The sequence below is a fragment of the Gobio gobio genome (assembly GCF_949357685.1).
Source record: "Gobio gobio genome assembly, chromosome: 9".
Taxonomy (NCBI): Eukaryota; Metazoa; Chordata; class Actinopteri; order Cypriniformes; family Gobionidae; genus Gobio; species Gobio gobio.
The window spans coordinates 19300230-19318139 of record NC_137115.1 but is presented as its reverse complement, the minus strand read 5'-3'; the positions used below and the strand labels follow the sequence as shown (position 1 = coordinate 19318139).

Sequence of the window (17910 nt, the reverse complement as noted above, 5' to 3'; positions counted from 1 at the left end):
CTGCTGCTAACAAGCGGTGTAGGGTTACAAAAGTGTGTGCGCAACTTTAGCACTGCGCTCTGTATAACAATTGTTAATATGCCGATCAGACCTGATACATATTTCCATCAACATACATTACAAGCAAATATTTTCTATAAACGAATAAACATTGTTGATAACATTTACATTTAGTCATTTTACATTTAGTCATTTAGCAGACGCTTTTATCCAAAGCGACTTACAAATGAGAGCAATAGAAGCAACTACAACAGTCAGAGGCTACAGTATGCAAGTGCTGTAACAAGTCTCAGTTAATCTAACACAGAACACACAGGATTTTTTTTTTTTTTTTTTTTTTTATAAATTAGACAGACAGAAAAATGAACAGAATGTTAAGTGCTATTCTTGATTGGTCAGGTGCTGCTGGAAGAGATGCGTCTTTAGATGTTTTTTGAAAATGGCTACAGACTCGGCTGCTCGAATTGAGATGGGCAGGTCATTCCACCAGGTGGGGGCAGTCCAGGAAAAGGTCCGTGACAGTGATTTCATGCCTCTCTGGTATGGCACCATTTATTGATAACAAAATAACTGAATGATTATTCAAATAGGTGAGCATTACGCTATTGTATGTTGACACAAAAATACTTCTGAGGTGACATCAACTGAATTACGCGATGACACACTCTGAAACACATCTACAATGACAATAACTATTATTACTTACGGAGTTATTAACGCACAGAAATACCACACAAGGAAAAACAGACTTTTGAGGAATAAACATGCCAGGAAAACTCCATATAACTGTTACTGGACGCTGCTGAGATGAAAACTCTCTGCGCATGCACCAGACAAGTCTGAACAAGTTGACGCGCACATGCGCGAGGCAGGGAATTTTGTACAGTGCCATCGAGTATTAAAACCGGTTAAAACGCGAAAGGCGAAGCTTGAATTTACGGGTATGTCCCTCTTTGGCTAATGTACTTTCAAGATGGAGGGGCAACATGGTGACCACCGTTAGATCCTATTACCTTATGTATTTTCAATGGCATATTTTAAACTTACGAGAATACTTTATTACTTGAAAGAAGTAAAAATACATTAATGAGCACATATATTTTTGAAAGAACTAAGTGTTTTTAGCTAAGAATATACTAAAAAAGTTACACAGTGTAGCTTTAAATTGAAATGAACCAACACTGAATTGACTTAATGACACTATTATAACTTTTTAGAGTTGTCTCACAGCAGAATATGAATTAGTCTCATATTTGATTAAATTTGCATCATTGATTCTGTTATTTTCCGGTTTATTACTGTGAAGATGCTTTGAAACAATCTGTATTGTAACGTGGCATATAAATAAACGTGATGGATGAAGATGTGACAGACCATTCAATAAAACAGATTGTATTGTAGATTATTATGTTTAGAATCAAAGCAACATGAAGGCATTGCTGTGACTTTTTACCTGAATTTTGCAATTACATTTCTTACATTCACGCCATGCATTAAAATCATGATTACTTAAGTGTTTAATATTACGTTTGAAAACAGCCATGGTATTCTTAAATGACTGAACATTTTGAAAACGGAGACGTGAAGTCAGACACTTTCTGCTTGTTTGCATACTTTATCACAACTGAAGTGAAATAAATGCAATATTTGTCAAACACAGAGATGTTTCATTAATTTTAATTTATGTACTGCTCAATACAGCGTCTGTTTGTACAAGAATAAAGTTCAACATATAAGCCTACACTATCAATGAAGTGGGGTCTACGTTTTTTATCAGTTTTATTTGGATAAACAAGATACAATATAACATCACGACTACATGAAAAGAGGTTTTACCATTATAAAAAACTGATTTGTGAGCATTAGTGGAACTCAAGGTTTTAAGGTCTTAGAATAAACACGAAACACACATGATGGCTGTCATGCGGTGAATCCGGCCAATCGTGGAACAGCTGTGTCTGGAGAAGCTGCTCAAAATGCACCAACCGGCTGCTCTTGAATCGCTCTCGCGGCACTTTACTGACATACATCACAGTCACGTGGCGTTGAGGCAGTGCCGACGACACGTGACTGTGACGTATGTCACGCTCTGATGACGACACAACTGTTCCACGATTTGCCGGATTCACCGCATTACAGCGATCCCGTGTGTTTCGTGTTTATTCTAAAACCTTCAGTTCCACTAATGCTCACCAAAAAAAAAATTCTAACAGTAAAACCTTTTTTCATGTAGTCGCAATGTTATATTGTAATGTTTATCAAAATAAAACTGATAAAAATGTAGACCCCACTTCGTTGATAGTGCAGGTTTATTTGTTGAACTTTATTCTTGTACAAACAGACGCTGTATTAAGCACTACATAAATGAAAATGTCTCTGAAATATCTGTGTATTTGACAAATATTGCATTTATTTCACTTCAGCTGTGATACAGTATATGCAAACACAGCGCAAGCGTCACTATAGGAAGCAGAAATTGTCCGACTTCATGTCTCCGTTTGCAGCTCCTCCCTGCGTGCATGCGGCTACTCTCGCCGATCGGTTGCATCCAGCCACAGCCGATGTCGAACACACCTATGTTCTCATTAGTTTATTGTCTTGATTATGCACAGGTGTCCCTTGTCTTATCATTAATAGTCTGTTGCTGCGTCCCAATCCGCCTACTTATACTACGACCTAAGTATGTGCTCTTTTTGTGAAGAAAAAGTACATAAGCTACTTTTGAGTGTGTAGCAGAAGAGTATGCAAGCTTTGGGACATACTACTTCGTCATCTTTAACGGACTCTTAGTTACGTGCATCCCGTCACCGTTTAAACTGCCCTGTCAATCATCGTCACAGTTCAAATCCTCCACATTCAATTTAATTTTCTACCATATTGGAGAGAAATGTAGTAGCACGTTGATCTGCCATTCGTGGGTCTTTAATGCAGAGACTCCTCTCATGTGTTTGCAAAGTTAATGGCCAAACGTATCATTACAAAAGTTCACAATGCTGCTGCAGGTGAAATATAATGTGGATAATATTGAATAAATATCTTTTCGTCAGGTTAAATACTGATAATTGCTCACTCAAACCGTCTTGTTTGTAGTTTTTATAACACTTTTTATCCACGTCGAACATCGAATCCTCGTCCATCTCACAATGGGTTGTGGGCAATATCAGCCGTTAGAGTGCGCATCGATCTGCACTTCGAATTCTGACTGGAAATAGTAGACCATCCGGGAATCTTTGAAATACTCTTTTCAACACACTACGATTTGGGACATACTAATTATTTTTTTTAATACTATTTAGTACGGATAGTATGTGAATTGGGACGCAGCGTGTGTATTTAAGCCCTCATGTTTGCCATGTGTCGTTGTCTCTGTGTAATCACTGTTTGGTAAGAGTTTTTCATGCCTATGCCTATGCCTATGCCTGGATGTAATGAAGCTACACTTAGCTACGCCCTAGATTGAAAAATGTAATTAACCTTGGCATAGTTGAATAACAAGAGTTCAGTACATGGACATCACATACAGTGAGTCTCAAACACCATTGCTTCCTCCTTCATATGTAAATCTCATGCGTGAAAAACACCACAGAAAAATAGGTGAATCTTAACATAACACCGACTGTTACACAACAGCACATGTTCAAGGCCAGGCAGAACACAGCCGAATCATCGAGAGTTAAGCAGGTACTGTGAATAAACAAGCATCAAGCGAGGATAGCAAAAAGAGAAGATCATGTAAATAAATGTTATGTTCCTGGCTTAGGGGATGTGAGGACTTTTCATACCCTTCCCACAGAACAAAACTGTCAACAGGGATGGTTGATGTTGTTTATCTGTGTCTGTGTAGGGGCGGCAGTGGCTCAGTGGTTCATGTAGGTTATCGACAAACCGGAAGGTTGGTGGTTCAATGACCGGTTCCACCTGACCAAGTGTCGAGGTGTCCATGAGGAAGACACCTAACCCCATCTGCTCCCGACGAGCTGGATGGCACCTTGCATGGTTGACACCGCCGTAGTGAATGTGAGGCAATATGTGAAGCGCTTTGGATGGCCATGGGTCTGTTGAAAGCACTATATACTAAAACAATTTAATTCAGAGTTGTTCGCATTCTCGGCCCATTTCACCACGGACAGTTTTTCTAACCTGGCTGGGACAATATCAAACAGGCTTCGCTTAGCGTCTGATACTGGAGAAGCGGCAATTCAAACTATATTCCCGCAAGCAGTTGTCTAGAGCCAACGCAAGATGATAGTACAGTAACAATAGGAAACTCCAAGTAGCATACCAGTATGACAAATTACAAAGGTTAATATTATTTCCTGCCAGTGTTGTCATATAAATCTACAAAATACAACCGTAGATACATATGGTAATCCCTTTTGTAGGATAGAATTATAATTTAGCCTATATTTCATCAGCAACACATAACTCTAACTACGTTAGTTTAGATGCTTATAGCTCACTCGATCCTTCTAGTTAACGTCACATTCTCCACCTCTTAAGTTGAAATGATAGTCATTTGACAAGGCAAATAGTCAATTTGTGAAAAATAACTTTACTGTACTGTACAAACAACATACCCAGCAACCCAGTTCGCTGTTTCGAGTTTGTGATTCAAATGAAGAAGCTATCATTGTAAAATCATACGGTGACACATTACAATAATTAAAATATCAATGCTAAAAACAAAGTTGTGACTGCTGACGTTATGAGTTAACGTGTAAAGTTAATGTTATATGCTAGTTCACATGTAGGCTGAAGTTATAGTACTGACGTTACGTTTTGCAGGTTCTTACTGAAAATAAAGACTAAACTTACCACTCAGAAGCGTCCATTTCCAGTCTCAAAACAATTGGTTGTTCCTCAATATCTGCATCTTTGTCAGAAACAGGATCAAACATATAAGGTTGGATGCATAATCTCTCCATTGTTATTATAGAATGTTTTTGTTGTCACTGAAGCTACTGAAATGAGCCGTGCAGTGAAACAGCCAATCAGAGCAGAACTGAACATTAACATTCATGACCCTTCCAAATAAGGCAAAAACAGACCATTTCATTCTAGGGACAATTTCTAGGGTTGTAAATGGACCTGTAAAACAGTATCTGGACAATGTTTGCCCTTAAATAAGTCACATACCCTCTATGTAGATATCAGAGAAAATGTGAAAATATTGGTTCAACTCATTCTAGGGCACCTTTAAACTTGCCATCAGTGGACTCCATTACAAAACCACCCTATTAGATGCCACAGAGAATCACCAGGGCTGTTTTTCTCAAAAGCATCATAAGAATAGATCGTAGAACCATTGGCCCCAATGATCTCCATGATTAACTTAGCTCACAATGCTTTTGAGAAATGCAGCCCAATGTTTAAATGAACAAAATGACCGAACCGAATTCAAAGTCGTCGAGTCAGTAAAATTAATCTACAGTATCACTTCTGCGTATGGGTGAGTTACACACAACCAGTGTTGGGGGTAACGCATTACAAGTAACTTGAGTTACGTAATAATAATATTACTTTTTCCAAGTAACTAGTAAAGTAACGCATTACTTTTCAAATTTACAACAAAATATTATAGTTACTTTTTCAAAAATGTAACACAAGTTACTTTTTCACATTAATTTGACTGACAGCTCTCCTGCCCCCATGTTGAGAAAAATAAGTGCAGAGGCGTTGTGTGTAAACATGATGTTTATTGTAGTTCCAGACCAAATGTGAGCATTTATTTACAACCCCAAATCAGAAAAAGTTGGGACAGTATGGAAAACGCAAAAAAAAAAGAAAAAAGAAGTGATTTCTAAATTTACTTTGACTTGTATTTCATTGCAGACAATATGAACACAAAATATTTCATGTTTTGTCTGGTCAACTTCATGTCATTTGTAAATATGCATCCTTTCCTGTCATTCAGGCCTGCAACACATTTAAAAAAAAGTTGGGACAGTAAAGCATTTACCACTTTGTAATGTTGCAATTCCTTTTCACAACACTTAAAAGACGTTTAGGGACTGAAGACACCAAGTGATGAAGTGTTTCAGGTGTAATTTTGTCCCATTCTTCCTGCAAACAAGTCTTAAGGTGGGCAACAGTACGGGGTCTCCATTGTCGCATTTTGCGCTTCAAAATGCGCCACACATTCTCTATTGGAGACAGGTCGGGACTGCAGGCAGGCCAATCAAGTACCCGTACCCTCTTCCTCCGCAGCCAGGACTTTGTAATGTGTGCAGAATGTGGTTTTGCATTGTCTTGTTGAAATATGCATGGACGTCCCTGGAAAAGATGTCTTCTTGAAGGCAGCATATTATGCTCCAAAATCTCTATGTACTTTTCAGCATTAATGGTGCCTTCACAGAAGTGCAAGTTACCTTTGCCAAGGGCACTGACACAACCCCATATCATGACAGACCCTGGCTTTTGGACTTGTTGCTGGTAACAGTCTGGATGATCCTTGTCTTCTTTGGTCCGGAGCACACGGCGTCCATTCCTCCCAAAAAATACCTGAAATACTGATTCATCTGACCACAGTACACGTTTCCACTGTGTGATGGTCCATCCCAGATGCCTCCGAGCCCAGAGAAGTCGACGGCGCTTCTGGACACTGTTAACATAGGGCTTCCTTTTGGCACAGTACAGTTTTAACTGGCATTTGTGGATGTAACTACGTATTGTGGTACTTGACAAAGGTTTGCCAAAGTAGTCCTGAGCCCATGTGGCGATATCGCTTATAGATGAATGACGATTCTTGATGCAGTGCCGCCTGAGGGATCGGAGATCACGGTTGTTCAGCTTAGGCTTGCGCCCTTGTCCTTTACGCACTGAAATTCCTCCAGATTCCTTGAATCTTTTAATTATGTTATGCACTGTTGAATGTGAAATATCCAAATCTCTTCCTATCTTTCTTTGAGGAACATTGTTTTTAAATATTTCAATAATTTTCTCACGTATTTGTTGGCAAACTGGCGATCCTCGCCCCTTCTTTGCTCCTAAAGAATTAGACCCTCCTTGGATGCTGCTTTTGTACCAAATCATAATTACAATCACCTGTTGACATCACCTGTTTCAAATCACATCATTATTTAACCATTTTACCTCATTACTAGCCCTAAATTGCTCCTGTCCCAACTTTTTTTGAAATGTGTTGCAGGTCTGAATGACAGGAAAGGATGCATATTTACAAATGACATGAAGTTGACCAGACAAAACATGAAATATTTTGTGTTCATATTGTCTGCAATGAAATACAAGTCAAAGTAAATTTAGAAATCACTTCTTTTTTTTTTTTTTTTGCGTTTTCCATATTGTCCCAACTTTTTCTGATTTGGGGTTGTATCTCACTTGCACAATAAAGATTCTGTACTCCTCAAAATGAATAAAATCAGTCATATGCAAAATCAGAGTACTATGCAAACCTCCAGTAATGAAATATAAAATAAAACAACTATTTTTATGCGTAATCTACCTTTATATTTAATTTACCAATGTCTTGCTGCTGACCTTTGATGATGAACATTACTAGATTTTTTGTTTTTATTGGTAAAACTTTTTTCCCCTGCATCCTATTCTACCATTATCCAGAATGGCAGCACAGCAGAGCTGCGCCCTCTACTGTTCATGCGTGAATTTGCATTTTTACCTATTATTTAAATTTTGGTACAAACTTTACCGTTGCACAAAAATATAACTTTTTTTGTCATAAACAAAAACAAGCCCAGCCCAGGTGAGAAAAAGTAACGCAAAAGTAACGTAACGCATTACTTTTCTTAAAAAGTAACTAAGTAACTCAATTAGTTACTTTTTAAGAGAGTAACGCAATATTATAATGCATTACTTTTCAAAGTAACTTTCCCCAACACTGCACACACCGTGTATAAAGAGAGCTTATTTTATCTATAATCAAGTGCATAGCAACCATTATAGCCCACGTTTTACAAGTTTTTGAGCGAACTCAGACAGAGTGACGAATCATTCATAAACGGACATGACTAGTTGTGCTCCACAGCACGCAGCCTCCTTATGCGGTTTTGCATCTGTGCATTGGTTATTGGTTATGACACAATAAATTACTCTTTTCATCACATACCGCCACAGCAAAAACTGCACATTGCAACTAGTTTCAGAAAATTGTTTGGTGCGATACGTTTCCAAATTTAGGGGGGCCAGAGGGGGGGCCCAAGCTTGTTGACACGGGGGCTTGTTGTCCCCCCCCCCCCCCTGAAATAGACTAAAATAGACAGCATAGGATAGGATAAAATACCCCCTAAAACAAGCAGATCTATCGGCAAGACATACAGTATGTACCGATTTTTTGGACATTTTTTTGGACAATTTTCAGGCTCACTGAATGCCTTTTGCTGCGGCGATACTGGGGGGTATTCAGGAAAGCAAAGTTAATTTACCGTCACATATACCTTGAACTCTCGGTTGATTAACCCAAACCTTGCTTAGGTATGCTGGTTCTAAAAACGAGTCCGGAAGTAAGTTCAGACAACTCAGAGTATGTTCCACGCGTTAACACACAAGACATTCTCAACAGAGCAACGAATCGATGATTCCTTCCTCTTCCTCTTCTTCTTTTATTTAATGGCGATTTACATTACCTACTTAGTGCACATCGCCACCTATTTGGTGGTTGTACAATCATTTTTCATGTCTTCATTTAATAAGTAATCTTTATTCACTGAGCATAAGGATTATATTGTTTGTTTGATGCTAATTAAATTAATGCAGATCCATGTGTGAGATGACAATAAAATAAATAATAAATATATTTGAATTGAATTAACATTTAAACATTAACTTGTTATAATTGTTTTTATTCTAATTATTTAGAATTAATATATAATATTGTATATTATATAACTAAAACAAATTTGGTTATATTAATAACTATATTAATTATATAAAACACATCTGAATACCTCTTAAGCAAACTAACCCTGGAACATAATCTGCTCTGGAGCAGTTGCTATGGCTACTTACATACTCTGAAAGTTTCCTCCATTTTTGGAACCGAAAGTTGAGGTTATCTGCTTACTTACTCTTAAACATACCCAGGTATGTCACATAAACTGCTTTCTGGAATACCCTGGTCTTATACAACAGTAAATAAATAAAATAAATAAATAAGTTAATATTGTGTTGTTTTAGACACAATATAGTCTGTTTTGCCAATGAAAATATAAAGACAAAGCAGTTTTGAGCGAGCAAAACAACTTTTTGAGCGATCGGGTGAACCAATGATTCAATAGACCATAATGAGAACCATTTACTTCACTGATGAACGAATGTGAACGAATCGAATGAATGAATGACTCAATTGGACATTTATCGCCATAGACATAATAAATACATAGATTCCCTATTGGCCGTTGGATCTCACGTCAACGGCGCCACCATATTGCGGAGGGCAACTTTCTCATAACTCTAATCAATCTAATAAGAAAAATGCCTGCTTCGTGTGCTGCTTGGGGCTGTACAAATCGCTTCACAATTGAAAACTGGGGAATTACCTCTCACAAGTAAGACTGAACATTTGTTTCTGGTTGTATTTTGTCATTATATAATTAGTAATAGTAACGTTAGTTGGCTAAGTTGTGAGTCAGTCAGACTAAAATAGCTAGTGATGTTGCTAGTTAACTTAGCTGTGAAAGTTGAGACATGAGTTGACATGATTTATAATATAGTTTTAGCTTATATTATATTTTATATTATAAAGTAAATTTCCTGAAATCTAAATATTCATCTATATTTTCTTAAAACCGACTTTTATGACAAGTACTTGCATCAGGTAAGCAACTGACAAATTGTGAATCTTAATGTTAGTTAACTAGTTGGCTAGCTAATTTTTCTCACACATTGAAGGTTTCCCAAAGACAAAGAGTTGAGGAGACAGTGGGAAGTAGCTTTACGAAGGCAAGGTTTTTCCGCAAGCGAGTTTTCTGTGCTATGCAGTGAGTACTTCAAGTCGGAGGACTTTGACAGGACAAGTCAGACTGTCAGGATTAGGGATGGAGCTAAACCATCAGTCTTCATTTTCCCGACTCATCTACATAGAGTAGGTTTATCATCACTAGATTATAAAGATTATAAGCTTGCCATTAAATGGTTATTTGTTTATATTTTTTTGTTTCCTTTTTAGCCCGTTGCAACCAGGGCAACACAAGCCTCAAGGAAAGCTGAGGAAAGCCTGTTAGTGGGCTGTTCTCATCTTTTCCAAGAGACTGATCCTCCTCTGCCTAATGCTGTGAGTATATGTTCTGTTCTAGTTAAACCCAGAACAGCTGGGTCCTGGTCCTGGTCATATTCAAACCTCTATGTCTCTCAATGAAAATGAAATTTTTATGAAAACAAATACAAATGTTTTCAGCATAAAAACTAATACAGAATTTACAGCATAATGTTCGGTAATTATAGTGTAACTATAAAGTAAGTACGTGTAGGTATAAGGGAACAATATGTAATATTTGGGGAATAAAGGGGTAACTATCAGGAAAATTAACACATTATTTATACTGTAAGTATTTTTTAATTAAGGGGTAATTATCCGTGCAGTTACAGGGTAAGTATGAATCTGCGGCTTGTATATTAAAGTGGTGTTTGTTCCCCACTTGTTTCATATAGTTACAGGGTAAGTATTAATCTGAGGGTTGTAAATTAAAGTTGTTCTTGTTCCCCTCTTGTTTCATGTAGTTACAGGGTAAGTATGAATCTGCAGGCTGTAAAATAAAGTGGTTCTTGTTCCCCTCTTGTTTCGTGTAGTTACAGGGTAAGTACAATAAACAACACATACAAAATCTGATATCACTCGGAAATATTTATTTTAAAAACAACTTAATCCAAAACAGATGACACTTCTTATTCATTTTTTTTAAATAAACTTTTAATTTCAAATAATAACGTCCGGACAGAAAGAGGCACGTTTTGTCCCTTTTTTGTTTCTCTTGCTTGTCTTCCTCTGTTTATTGTACTTACCCTGTAACTACACGAAACAAGAGGGGAACAAGAACCACTTTATTTTACAGGCTGCAGATTCATACTTACCCTGTAATTACATGAAACAAGAGGGGAACAAGAACCATTTTAATTTACGGCCCGCAGATTCATACTTACCCTGTAACTACACGGATAATTACCCCTTAATTAAAAAATACTTACAGTATAAATAATGTGTTAATTTTCCTGATAGTTACCCCTTTAATCCTCCAATATTACATATTGTTCTCTTAAAGCTACACATACTTACTTTATAGTTACACTATAATTACCGAAAATTGCAGTAAATTCTCTTTACTTACGCAGTACTTTCCGGGCCGTGTTCTAAAGCGTTACCCTTCTTTCTACTAGGACCACACCTATGCATTGCCTGCATCTCCCACTGGTTTAACCCTTAAATGCATACCTCGGGTCTTTAGCGACCCGAGACGTCATTCACTCCCCTCCTCGTTCATTTTTTTAAGTAAGACATCAACCTTCTTAGTATTCCTCAATCAATCCATTTCAAACAATATAACAAGTTTTTTGTCAAAATTGTATAGGGTCGCTAACGACCCGAGGTGTGTAAGATTGTACGTATTTTTTTTCTGCAGAATAATAAATGAATCTATAATGACAAAATAACTGCGATTCACCTTTATTCCACAAGGTGGCAATGTCTGATACACAATGATGAAGTGACGTTTCACTCATACTTACTGCTGACTGAAAACGAAACAATAATAATTATAATCTGAAATGGCTTAAAACTTGAAACGGCTCAGTGATTTACTGAAGAGCAAGTACTGAACTCAAACAAATATTAGTCTCATTGTCACTTGATTATGGATCTGGTGAAGGAAGCTGTCAGTGATCAAAACATTTATTTTGAAGATGTTGAAAATGAGTTTTGAGAATATGCATGAGATTGCGAATTTGAGCCAGATGTAGAATGTACTGGGAAATGAGCTCCGACGAGGACAGTGATGATGGTGTAAAACATCTGCTCAAACTGAACCCTTCCAAGCTCCAAAAGGTAACGAAATATGTTTTATTTTATTCTTCTGTAATTGTTACTCTAATATCATCTATCCATGTTAGATATAGATCCGGTTTGCTAAAGACCCGAATATGTAAGAATGTTTGGCGAAACAGTCATGCATTTAAGGGTTAAAGGCCAGACTCTGTGAAGCCTTGGCTAGAGTGCAGAGTCTGGATCGAGAGATGAGGAATGTGAAGGACAGAGAAGGGAGGGCAAAGAGCACTGTGCATGATCTTCTAGAGCAGTGGTCGCCAACCCGTCGATCGCGATCGACTGGTCGATCTTTATCACTGTCCCGGTAGCTCCCGATAAATAACCGAAAAATAATTAACAACATGTAACAAGTAGAATTATGTACCGCTCCTTTAATGCAGAAGGCAGTCCGTGCCGTGGACGGAGCGCGTGTATGGGGGTAGATTTGTTGCATTATTCCAAACAAATAGATTGTTATCCACAAATAAATGTAAAGAGATTCACAAAAATGAAATAAATTCACAAATAAATAGAATGAGATCCACAAATATATGCAGGAGTTTCACAAAAATGAATTAGATTCACAAATAAATACAATGACATTTGTGAATAAAAAAAATATCCACACATATGTTTTTATGTCACAAACACAACTCTGCCTTGCATTCATTTGTGAATCTCTTCCTGTGCATTTGTGAATCGCTTCCTCTGCATTTGTGGATCGCTTCTTGCACATTTGTAAATCGCAGCACAGCGCGTGGATTTTGAAACATTTCTAGCGTCTACACTCAAACAAATCCACAAATAGGTAGACTCCACCCACCGTCTACTTGAGCCAATCAGATAACGGCCATATTGTGCTGACCAATCGTAGCACATTCTCGCTCCAACCAATCACGTTTTGTCCAGAGCCATTAGTTACCACTCCCATAGACTTAAAGAGTGTCATGGAGTGACCAATAATAGTTCCAGCATTGAACCCTGAACCCCATTCATTTCAGTGTAGGTTATCTCAAGCACACTCCTGGCAAACTGATGAAATTACTGCATATTTTGAGATTTTATGACATTAGTTGACCTCTCAGGAATTTTGATAGAAGATGTATTTTGTGAAGCACGTTAGAGGTAATGTTTAGTGTTATATAATATATCGTTAGACTTCAGTTAGATAACGTGAGCACCACTGCAACAGCTACTATATCCAGATGCTATCTGTCATTTCAACAGTTTTTAGATTCTCTGAGATCTTTCAGTCAAAAGCGTCTGAGAGCTCCATGAACCACGTGACCGCGCGTGCCGCTGGGAGATGAGAGCAGGTAGTTTTTCAACGCCTCTGACTTTACTCGTTAGTGCCACACCACTTTTTATTGTTTGAATTGCGTTTTAAAACTTAAAAAAATGTAAACGCTTAGACTTTGTTTCATATCAAAAGCAGGTTTGGCAGTTTGAGAGCGAGAGACGCGCGTGAGTGACAGAGAGACGGAGGGAGAGCAGGGAAAGGAAATGCAGCTGAACGTTTTAAATAGCGTTAAAAAAAAGTTAGTCTATGTGTGGGAAACACTGTGATTGGTTATTATTTTCAACAGAAATGCCCGTGATTGACTACAATACTCAACGATGTAATATCATGTTGTACTGTCATGACCCAAATAAAATGACCAGATCACTCAAAAAAAGATTAACGTTGTCTTTTCTTTATCTCTCCCCAGAATAAAATGCTACTGTAAAGCCTAATCGAAGTCAATGCACATATTGTGTTAATATTCGACAGAAATCGCTGCAAATACAGTGAAAATGCTGTCTATCCTGCTAAATCCTATTAAAACAGACTGACAGCGCGGAGATGTTTAGAACTAGTGAGAGCTCTATGGCTCTAGTCAGCACAATATGGCCGTTATCTGATTGGCTCAAGTAGACGGTGGGTGGAGTCTACCTATTTGTGGATTTGTTTGAGTGTAGATGCTAGAAATGTTTCAAAATCCACGCGCTTTGCTGCGATTTACAAATGTGCAAGAAGCGATCCACAAATGCAGAGGAAGCGATTCACAAATGCACAGGAAGAGATTCACAAATGAATGCAAGGCAGAGTTGTGTTTGTGACATAAAAACATATGTGTGGATATTTTTTTTATTCACAAATGTCATTGTATTTATTTGTGAATCTAATTCATTTTTGTGAAACTCCTGCATATATTTGTGGATCTCATTCTATTTATTTGTGAATTTATTTCATTTTTGTGAATCTCTTTACATTTATTTGTGGATAACAATCTATTTGTTTGGAATAATGCAACAAATCTACCCCCATACGCGTGCTGTGAACGTCGCATGCGTATAATATTTCTGTTGCTCTCACTGTTTATTTTCTGTTCAGTAACACAGTTGTTAGTGAAGTTTTTTGCAAACTGCCCAATGTGCGCGTTGGATCGACGACGCTGATAATAACCCCCTGTGAAATATCAGATACGTGAGTTTTGCTTTCACTTGACTAACGTTACAACCATTCAGGCCAGCTATCCGGCCTCTCTGTGTAAAGCCGTACAAACACATTATCAAGGCACGAAATCGGGGAGGGGGGTTAAATGAATGTATCTCTGAACGAAACTCTCTCCAGAATAATTTTGATGGCATTTTACAGCGGTACCCAAAGAAACGCTTCTTTTCCATAAGCACCATCTACTGTCAAAAAGTGAATTAGCGTTTTTATTCAGTCCATCTGTTTTTGTTTTGTGCAGGTGTGTCTTATGTATCAATTTCACAAAGCTAAAGCTGAATAAAGTCTTGAAATTGTGCAATCTAATTTAAATAAAAAAAACACTGCTCATGCTTCATGTGTGTATCTTTGTTTGGGTAGTGATTAAAATGCAGTGGTTGCCTCACATTTCAAATGGCTAATTTTTTTTAAGGCTAGTTTGGGCTGTTATAGAGCAAATAAACAACAAAATAATTTGCTTAAGCAAAGAAAAAGAAAAAAAACGACAGATGTTCTCGAAATAAATAAAAAAAACCTCTGAATCGGCCATGAAAAATCTATAAGTAGATCTTGCCTTTCATCAAGGCTGAGGTCAGGGATCTTTGGCTTGAAAAGGTTGGTGACCACTGTTCTAGAGGATCTGAAGGGGAAGAACCTCCTAAATGAAGACTTGAAAGAGAGGCTCAATTTCTATTCTGGTAAAAAAAAAAAAAAAAAAAAACTTATGCATATGTAGTGGAGTGACATCCATCCTCTCTGGGATGGATTACTCGTCCCTAGGCTCAGGTAATCAGCATCTAATTTCCAAGCGTATATTAAGGCGGCTGTTTTGTTGCCAGGGGTGGCGTCTTAGTGTGACCGCCTTTACGGCGCCCTGGTTTCCCTTGTTGGAGGTGAGTGCTGTATCCGTTGTGATTTGTGCTCGGGCTTATGGAATGTTAACCTGGTTACTGTTACGTTGTGCAGTGTTACCCTCGTCTGTGCTGATGGGTGCACACCCGGTCTGAAGATTTGCCCTCGCTGTTGCGGCGCTCCAGTTAACGGATACAAGTGCATGTTGTGTGTATGGCACTGAGCGCCGCCGTTGGATTGGTGCTTGACTTCCTGCTTGTCTTTGTGAACTCATTTTTATCTGTGGCTGCCGGACAAATGACGTGATCTTTGCATGCTTGGTGAATTAATCCGCCTGTTTAAGGGTGTTCGAAGACTGGCTTAGGACCTTCAGTGCTGCTGTCTTGGTCTTATTTACTTTGTTTTGTTTTTATTACTTTAATGGTTGGTTCCTATTTACTTTAATGTCTTGTTTTTATTACTTTAATGTTTTGTTCTTATTACTTGTTAATGTTTGGTTCTGTTTTGTTTGTTTGCTCAGCCTGCCATGTGCGTTTGTCTACAATTTAGTGAATGCTTGAGCGTTATGTTTTTCTTTTGTTAAGTTTATTTAGGTTGCTCTAGTTAATTTCTTTTGTTTTATTGCAATTGAGTTTGTTTGGATTTTTAATACTGATATTTTGTTTACGTTTCCTTGCTGCTTCCTTTATTCTTATTTTGTTGCTCATTTCCACATTTCTGTGTTTTTTCCCTTATTTGACCACTGTAATGCTCTTTAACGTGTCACTGCACAGGTAATAGTGTGGTGAATTGTACCCAGCCTGTGGCAGTGCTCCATATACCATCACTGAAACCAATGGTTGCAGGTTTGAGTGGTTTGTGGTCTTCCTTTGTTTGTTACGTTTGGTTAATTTTGTCTGTTGTATATACTTTTCTTTAAAGTGGGTTACCTACATTTACTTGAACATTTACTTGAACATTTATTTTTGTTTGGTCATTTGTGTTTCTTGCGTTCCAGGTGCCGTGGGTCCGGAGCAGAAGGGCTAGTTGCTCTTTTGGTGGTGGTTTCTTATGAGACACAGAGTGTGGTTTGCAACCTATAGTGATTGACCCTTGGTTGAAGTGAGTGTGTGTGTGTGTGTGTGTGTGTGTGTGTGTGTGTGTGTGTGTGTGTGTGTGAAGTGTAGTGCACGTGTGGGTGCACCTTGACCATCGTCAAACTTAGCGATACGTGGCACTAGCTCACCCTGCTTCTGGTAACCACGAGCCCTGTGAGTTATTATTGTAATTTCTTCTTGTGTGTTTGTGCCAGCAGTGATTTGACTCTTTGATGTGCAAGATATAATTGACTCACTCTAACATTTTTATCCTGGCTTAATAAAGATTTTTGTAACTCCACGTCTCAGAGTCTCTGTCTATGGGGAAATCGAACCTGTATGTCCTTATTGGGATATTTCCCTGGTCTAGTGATCAGGGTGGTGTAGTCAGCTTCTCTCTCCCTATTTGTTCTCTCTCTCTCCTGCCCTCTCTCTCTCCCATCCACATTGCCACACATAACTTATGTGTACACTTTCCCATTGCTATTATTATTATATCCATTATTATTGCAAGAACATTTATTAGTTAGTCTGTTATAACTGAATTTCAGATCTTCCGAAAGACCTCTTGTCAAAACAGGGCCACGAGTACACAAAAGAGCAGAGGGAGTTTGCCCTCACTCTTCACTTACATGGCCTAAAAGCCTATAATTATTTGAGAAAGTCTCTCCATCTCCACCTCCCACATCCATTACAGAGGTACTCTTCATTTAATTTGATTCATTTGATTGATTGATTGATTGATTGATTGGTTGATTGAATGATTGATTGATTGATTGATTGATTGATTGATTGGTTGGTTGATTGATTGATTGATTGATTGATTGATTGATTGATTGATTGATTGATTGATTGATTGATTGATTGATTGATTGATTGATTGATTGATTGATTGATTGATTGATTGATTGAGTAATACATTAATTAACTACTTTTTATTTTACAAAGGTGGATGAGTTCTGTAGATTCCAAACCTGGCCTCAACATGATGATGTTGGACATTTTGAAAAGACGACAAGAGGAAGACCCAGCTAAATATGGATGAGTGACTCTCATGTTGGATGTCATGGCTATCAAAAAACATCTTCACTACAATCCTCATACACAGAAAATGTCTGGATTTGTGGATATGGGGGATTATATGAATGAAACTGATGTTGCCACCAAAGCTCTTGTTTTTATGGTTGTTGGCCTACAAGGCCATTGGAAGGCTCCAATTGCCTACTACCTGACCAACTCTCTGTCACCAGATACACAGAAGGTCTTAATTGTACATGCCTTAGAGGAACTGCATGAGCGTGGAATAAGAGTGGTGTGTGATGGATGGACATGCCTCTAATATTAGCATGTGCAACCAACTTGGGTGCCAGTTAAAGGCAAACTCTCTTCAGCCCTTAAAAACCTTTTCCGCACATCCAGTGACTGGTGAGAAGGTGTTTGTGATGATGGATGCTTGCCACATGTTGAAGCTGGCTTGGAATATGTTGCAGGCTTACAGTCCAATAACCAGCAGCACTGGT

At 38.0% G+C, this 17910-nt stretch overlaps 1 protein-coding gene across 1 annotated transcript; it reads left to right on the top strand.

Annotated features, from left to right (window-relative positions):
* Positions 1-9447: 9447 nt before the first annotated feature.
* Positions 9448-17435, top strand: LOC307131969 (THAP domain-containing protein 6-like; the record flags this gene model as incomplete). Its single annotated transcript, XM_079826104.1, has 8 exons — positions 9448-9521; positions 9865-10057; positions 10142-10246; positions 11347-11380; positions 12143-12274; positions 15098-15160; positions 16942-17089; positions 17339-17435. 8 exons carry the CDS (start codon positions 9448-9450, stop codon positions 17433-17435), a joined length of 846 nt encoding a protein of 281 aa, XP_079682230.1.
* Between the last annotated feature and the right edge of the window lie 475 nt (positions 17436-17910).